We start from the raw sequence: 6,981 nt of genomic DNA, 5'->3' as shown, positions 1-6,981 counted from the left end.
ACACCTTTACGATTTGGAGTCTTAGAGCATTGAGTCCCCAGAGGTTAGGTGACTTGACCAGGGTCACACAACCCGTAAAAGCCAGAGCTGGGATACGGGTCTTCCAGACTTCTAGGTCTGCTTTCTATCCACTAAGCCACATAGTACGCACTTAATAAGTATTTGTCGAACTGGGTTTCCCTTGTGCCGACATAGACAGTCATATCAAGAAAAGAGCAAGGAGGGCATAGGGTAAGGGAAGGGAAATAAGAGGGTACCTTTTGAACTAGACGGCCAATTTTCAACAGGTAGCACTTGGAAGAGGAGGACCTTGCAGATTTATAGGTGAAGGCTTATCTCCAGGCAAGAAAGGATAGAAAAGGCTTAGGAACTTAAAGCGAGGAGGAGGAATGTGATTTGTTTGTGTAAAGGTAGATGGGGAACAGATTGTGGAAGGGTTTTCCATACCAGCCTAAAGACTTTGAATTTTCTCCCTGAGGTCATATTGAGTCGCTAAAGTTTGTTTTGTTTTGTTTTTTATCCTTGTGCGTTATAGAAAGAGGAATCTGGTAGGCGTGGGGGGGGGGGAGACCTAGTATTAAGGAGATCAGTAAGAAGGAGTAGATTGAAGCCATCCCAGCTAGAGAGACTGAAGATAAGAATTCGGGATTTTGGTAGGTAAATAGAATGGAAGCGAGGGGAGATGGGGAGAGGTGGAAAGAGGCAAGATTTGGCAACTGATTGGATGTGAGGCGGGGGAAGGGAGGGGCCGTATGTTCTGCATATATAAATACACCTAAACAAGAGACGCCTTTTTTTTTAAAGGGAGCCTGGGAGGGAAAAAAGTTTTCCTGGAGATCTGGGGCCGTGGGCGAGAGGCAGAGGGAAAGCAGAGCTTCCCGCGCCCTCTGGGGGGACCAGACACCGGGAGCCCGGAGCCCCGGGAGGGGAGGGAAGGAAAGAGGGAGGAGACTGGCTTTCCTCCGCCCGCTCTACCGCGCCCAGCCTGCGGAGGCGCCGCCGAGTTCAGCAAAGGGTTAAGCCGGGGCGAGCTGCCGCTGCTGCCCAGAGCCCGGGCCACCAGCCCAGGGTGGACGCGCCGAGCTCCGCGACCGAGCCCGGGGGAAGGAAAAGTTGGGGCGAGCCCAGCGCGGCTCGGGGCTTGGTCGGCGGGTTGGCGAGCAGCAGCAGCAGCCGCCGCAACCACCGCCGCCGCCGCCTCCTTCTCCTCCTCTTCCTCCTCCTCCTCCCCTAGGAGCCAGGATGCCTGGAAGCGACACGGCGCTCACAGTGGACCGGACCTACTCGGACCCGGGCCGGCACCAGCGCTGCAAGCGCCGGGTAAGCTTGGCCGGGCCAGCGATCGAGGCGGAGAGGGAGGGCGCTGGGGACCAGCCCGAGAGAGCAGGGCGCTCACGAACCTAGCCCTGACCCTGACCCCGGACCCCGAGCGGCCGGACCCCCAGCACCCCCGGCTCGGGCCGGGGGAGGCGGCCGGCGGTTGGCTTCTTCTCTTCTCCCTCGCCTGAGCAGTTCCTAGAAATAGTTACGTTTAATGAGTGTTGCTTCCTCCTCCCCCGCCTCCCTTTCCTCCTTTCTCCGCAGCGCGTCCCGACTACGTTCGGTTCCTTGGAGTTGGGGGGCGGGGGGTGGGAAAGAACTCAAAAACCCCAGCTGTGAGACCCGCCGCCTGAACTTGAACCTGCACCCCTGGGTTGCAAAGAGGGAGCGAGGCGCGAGGGCAAGGTTAAGCTCTTCCCACATCAGGGTTCTGGAACGGTCAATCCAAGTGAACAAGCATTTATTAAGCACTTACTATGTGCCACGCACTGGGCTAAGTGCTGGAATGTCAGGAGAAGCCTGTGGAGCCCTTTCCACAATGATGTCTTTAAATCCATAAAATATACAGGATTGAAAAGGAAATTATATGAATTTTTTTTAACTTCTCAGACCCCAGATTAAGAATTTTAACCTCGGACCCTCTTTGAAAAGGGGAGACCCAAATGGGCAGCCCAGGCCGCCAGAGAGCGCCCCTTGTCCCGCCTGGAAGTCCGGCTAGGATCGCCAGTTTACAAGGGCCCTGAGTGCCCGTGTGCGTGTGTGTGAGTGTGTCACTGGGACACTGGAGATAACAGGGACTTTCTTTTCTCTGATCCACCCCCTCTCGAACCCTATACCCCGCTTTCTCAATCCCCACAGTTTGGGTTAACTCTTGTTAGCTGGGGAGTGAGTGAGAGCCACGTCCTGGGTTGGCCCGACTCGCTTTGGGGATCACAGGCGCTCTCGCGCTGCTCCCCTCCTTCCTCCCCCCCCCCCCCCCCCACCAGTAGCGAGCTCGGCTCCAGTCAAGTCGAGAGTCCCCCCACCGGCTGCTTCCCTGCTCTTTAAAGCCAAGCGAAGCAAGCAAGCGCCCTTCTCATTGTTTGCAGTATAATTTGCTGTTACTGATTTTGGCTGTGGGCGAAAATAGCTCTGCTCTTCTGAGGCTTCTGCAGACGAGAAATTCAGGGCTCGAGAATAAAAGACGAGGGGCCCAGCTTGAGAGAGCAGCATGACTTGATCTCCGCAGGCAAAGGGGGAAAAAAAAAGTCTCCCTCCGTGTAAGATGTGTTGGTTTTCTGGACCTCCCCCTATCTTTCTGGATGTCACAACTGGACGGATTGGTTTTTTTTTTCCTCTCGTCTAGCCTCTTCTTGAAATGCCTGCCAAGCAGCACCCTCCTCCTCCACCTTGGCATTCATTGCTGGCTTGGTTGAGTCCTTTGCCCTTTGCTCTGTAAACACTGCCCACTTGTTCCTGACCCCCAGGGTCTTGGTGTCAGTTTCTCTGTATAAAGTTCGCCTGGGAAATCTGACATTCTGTTCTACCCACCTGGCTGAGCCATATCAACTGACTGGCGAGTTAGTCTTGCCTACCAGCTGTGTACAGTACTCAGGGACCTATTATTATAGTCTTGCAAGATTAAATCATTAGTCCAGACTTGATAAGATTGTTTCCTTGTGTGTTTTGTTGGCTGGAAAGTCAGTAAACATTTATAAACCGTGTGCCAAGGATTGGGTTTAAAGACTAGGGACCCAGAGAATAAGAAGACTGGGAGCTCAGAGTCTATGGGGAAGACAATTTGCAAACAGCTTTGTATAAACGAGATGTAGACAGCATGTATTGGAGGTCATCCACAGAGAGGGGGCACCGGAATTAAGGGGGATTGGGAAAGGATCCTTGTAGAAGGGGGCATTTGAGCTGGTACTTGAAGGAAGTAAGGAGGTGGAGATGAGAAGGGAGAGAGTTCCAGGCATGGACAGCCACTGAGAATACCCAGTCAGGGATGTGTATTGCTCGAACAGCAAGAGGGAACTGTGTCACTGAAGAGTCTAGTACTAGGGGATGAGGGTGGGGTAAAGCGTTAGAAGACAGGTGGAGGGGGTAGGTTATTGGGGGGGAGGGAAGCCAAGCAGAATATTTTATCATCAATTGAGCTTTATTACTGGCTGTTTTCACATTTGAGGAACAGAGACAGAATGGTCATTAGGAAGAGGAATGGATTTAGCCCTGTCCAGACATTTGGGATTTTCTTGGCAAAGATACTGAAAATGTGGTCTGCCATTTCCTTCTCCGGCTTATTTTACAGATGAGGAAACTGAGGCAAATAGTGTTAAGTGACTTGCCCAGGGTCACACTCATGAAAAGGAGTCTTCTTGACTCCAGGCCTGGAGTTCTGTCCACTTTGCCACCCAGTTGCCCCCTTTTGGAGTTAGAGGATCACATATTTAGAGCTGAAAGAAACTGGCTTGTGGAGTCCAGATTTCAAACACTACCCCTATCACACTACCTCCCCCTTTAACCTCTCTAGGCCTCAATTTCCTCTTCTGTAAAATTAGGGGAGTGGCTGGCCTTTAAGGGCTCTTCCAGCTCTAAGTTGGCTCTATGATTCAATAATTTTAGCACTGGGGAGTCAGAGGGCATGATTTCAAATCCCAACCCTAGTGCTTCAAACCATGTGACTTTCCAGAAGTCATTTCCCTGAAACCTCAGTTTCTTCATCTGTAAAATGAGGGAAGTTGGATTCGATAAGGTGCCTTCCAACTCGAAATTTTGTAGCATAAATCTTGGACTAGATTCCCCCCCCCCCTTTCAAAACCCACATGTTTGCTTGTTCAACTCCTTTAGGAGTTTCTCCTTGTTGAACATAGCTACTTAAGACATTAATATTTTTTAAAATGCTAGAATTGCCAACAAAGCGATATTGTAAGCATGGGTTTTCCACACTTTCCTATGGTCTTTGCATAAAGTTTGACACCTTTGCAGAAGAGGTGCATTGTGGTTGTGGCTGTGGTTGTGAAACATTGTATACACTTTTAGCCAGATTAAGCTATTGGTTAGTTTTGCTGAACTGAGGTTTTTTTTTTTTAATTTTCCTCTTTCATTTTTGATTCTTTGTTACAAGGGTTGGCTCTTTGGGTAAGGGAGGGATAAATATGGAAATGAAAATGTTAAAAAATTTTTTTGATACATTTTAAAAAAGGAAATGGTCTTAGAGTCTTAACTACAGAGAAATGATCTGAGATTTAGAACTAGGAGGGGACCTTTTTACAGATGAAGAGACTGATGAGCAAATAGGGGAAGTGATTTATTTACCCAAGGTGGAACCCTGGTCTTCTTGCCTATAGAGACAATGTATCTTTCCATGAATGAGAATAAATACTCTTTTTTTAAAGGAAACCATGAACTTCTGTTAGACACAATTTTTAAATGTGTATATTCAATTTAACATGATAATAACAACACTGACCTGTTTGTAACTTTCTGAATTACCTTCTACTATCTTTTGTGTATCTTTCAATGCTTCGCTGATGCTTTTTCCTGAAGTATATTTTGATTGGTTTTTTTGTGTAGCTAACATGATTACTTGAAAATAAGAGAGATCTCTGACTTTAAAAACTGTTCTAATAGTAACAGCTTGTTTATTTTTTTAGCCAAACAAAGAAATTCACATATTATTATTTTTTAAATTAAATCCCTCATTTTTCAAGTCTTTTTCTTTTTGTAAATAATCATTTTTATTTAAAGTTTTGAGTTCTAAAATCTATCCCTCTTTCCTTCCCTCCCCTCCTCCATCCCTGAGACAGCAAGCTGTCAGATATAGGTGCAATTATGTAAAGCGTTACCATGTTAGTCATTTTGTACAAGAAAATTTGAATAAAAGAAAAAATGAAAGTAAGTAAAAGCGTAGCATGCTTCCGTCTGTGTTCCATCAATATCAGTTCTTTCTTTGGAGGTGGATAGTATGCTTTATTATTAGTCCTTTGGGATTGTCTTGGATCATTGTATTCCTGAGAATAGTTAAGTTATTCACAGTTCTTCAAACAATATTGCTGTCACTGTGCACAATGTTCTCCTGGTTCTGCTCACTTCCCTATACATCATTTCATGTAAATCTTTCCAGATAGTATTTCTATAGTGCTTTCAGGTCTGCAAAATGCTTCATATATATAATCTCATTTAATCCTCACAATAAACTGGGGAGTAGGTGCTATTACTAATCCCTGCTTTACAGATGAAAAAACTGAGGCACATAGGGATTAAGTGATCTGCCCAGTTTCACACAGATAGTGACTGAGGGAGGATTCCAACTCAGGTCTTCTGAAGCCCAGCATTTCATGCACTGTGGAAGGAAGGAAATAATAATTTATTAAGCACTTATCTGCTAAGGAGTAGCTGGGTGGCATAGTGGATAGAGTGTTGAGCCTGGAGTTAGGAAAACCTATCTTCCTGAGTTCAAATCTTCCCTCAGACCTGGGCAAGTCGCTTAGCTGTTTGCCTCAGTTTCCTCATCTGTAAAATGAGCCAGAGAAGGAAACAGCAAGCCACTCCAGTATCTTTGCCAAATGGGGTCATAGTCACAACTGAACAACTATAACAACAACAATAAGTGCTAAGTGATTTACAAATATTATCTTATTTGACCCTCATAACAACCCTAGGAGGTAGGTACTATTATTAGCCCCATTTTACGTTGAGAAAACTGAAAAAAAATAGAGGTTAAGTGACTTGCTCAAAGTTATACATCTAGGAAGTTTCTGACCTCAGATTTGAATTCAGGTCTTCCTGATTCCAGGTTTGACAGTCTTTCCACTGAGCTACTTAGAGATTTTTTTTTAATTTGTCTTTAAGAAATTGTATAGATGCTCCTTTCTTGTAAAAATCAATCACTTTCCTGTGCTCCCCCCCCCTCTTCCTCCTTCATCCCTTCCTGTAATAAAGTCAAGCAAAACAAATTGACCCACTGGCCATGTCTGAAAATATATGTCTCCCTCCCACATGTAGAAATTCTTGAAGAAGAAATATCCTCTCTGATTTTCTTGGATGTTTCCATGATGCCATTTCTGTAAGTAACAGAATGAGTCTCTCTGAATGACTAGCCTGTTCCGTTGCCTTTGTCCTTTGAGCCTTGCTCAGCTGTGGAAAGCTGACTATAGTCATCACATATGACCTTAACTTCCCAGTAACTCACTTTCAGGTCTTATAAAATAAGAACCATATCATAGAGTACACTGGGTATGTTTAGATGAAAAGACAAGGCAGGGGAGGGACTTCACTTGGATAGAGGCTTTCAGTCTTAGCTGTATGCCTCTGGGTGATCATCTGTTTCTAGCCCTATTTTTGTAGGAACCAACAAAAGTTAAATAGGGAAGGGTTTTTTTTCCTTTTCTTTTCAAGTTGTGCTGATTTAACACCTATTGGATAACTTTATGAGCTTGGTGATGCATAGTATTATGCCCCATTTACCACTAGTAGCACATTTGGATATAGCTTGACTACAGCTTTCTCACATATTAGCATACCCAATCCCTATGAGAACCCTGTGGAGTAGGTAGGGCAGTGATTGGTATTATTATTGTGTCCATTTTACAACTGAGAAAAATGAGGTGTGCATAGGGTTGACTGACTTGCATAGCTAGGTAAGTGGTAGAGATAATGTCCTGCTTCTGATTTTGAGTCCAA

The 6,981-nt window shown here is 45.8% G+C and overlaps 1 protein-coding gene across 1 annotated transcript in view; it reads left to right on the top strand.

Annotated features, from left to right (window-relative positions):
- The first annotated feature begins 926 nt into the window (after positions 1-926).
- TMCC3 (transmembrane and coiled-coil domain family 3) overlaps positions 927-6,981 on the top strand; it is a 124,701-nt gene continuing 118,646 nt past the window's right edge. The window contains exon 1 of the mRNA XM_043968086.1: positions 927-1,320. Within this exon, the coding sequence (XP_043824021.1) occupies positions 1,243-1,320 (78 nt within the window). The 5' untranslated portion in view covers positions 927-1,242. The remainder of the gene's footprint in view (positions 1,321-6,981) is intronic.

The sequence above is a fragment of the Dromiciops gliroides genome, chromosome 5 (genome assembly GCF_019393635.1).
Source record: "Dromiciops gliroides isolate mDroGli1 chromosome 5, mDroGli1.pri, whole genome shotgun sequence".
NCBI lineage: Eukaryota > Metazoa > Chordata > Mammalia > Microbiotheria > Microbiotheriidae > Dromiciops > Dromiciops gliroides.
Note: the sequence above shows the minus strand (reverse complement) of the source record. Positions and strands in the feature narration are given on the sequence as shown.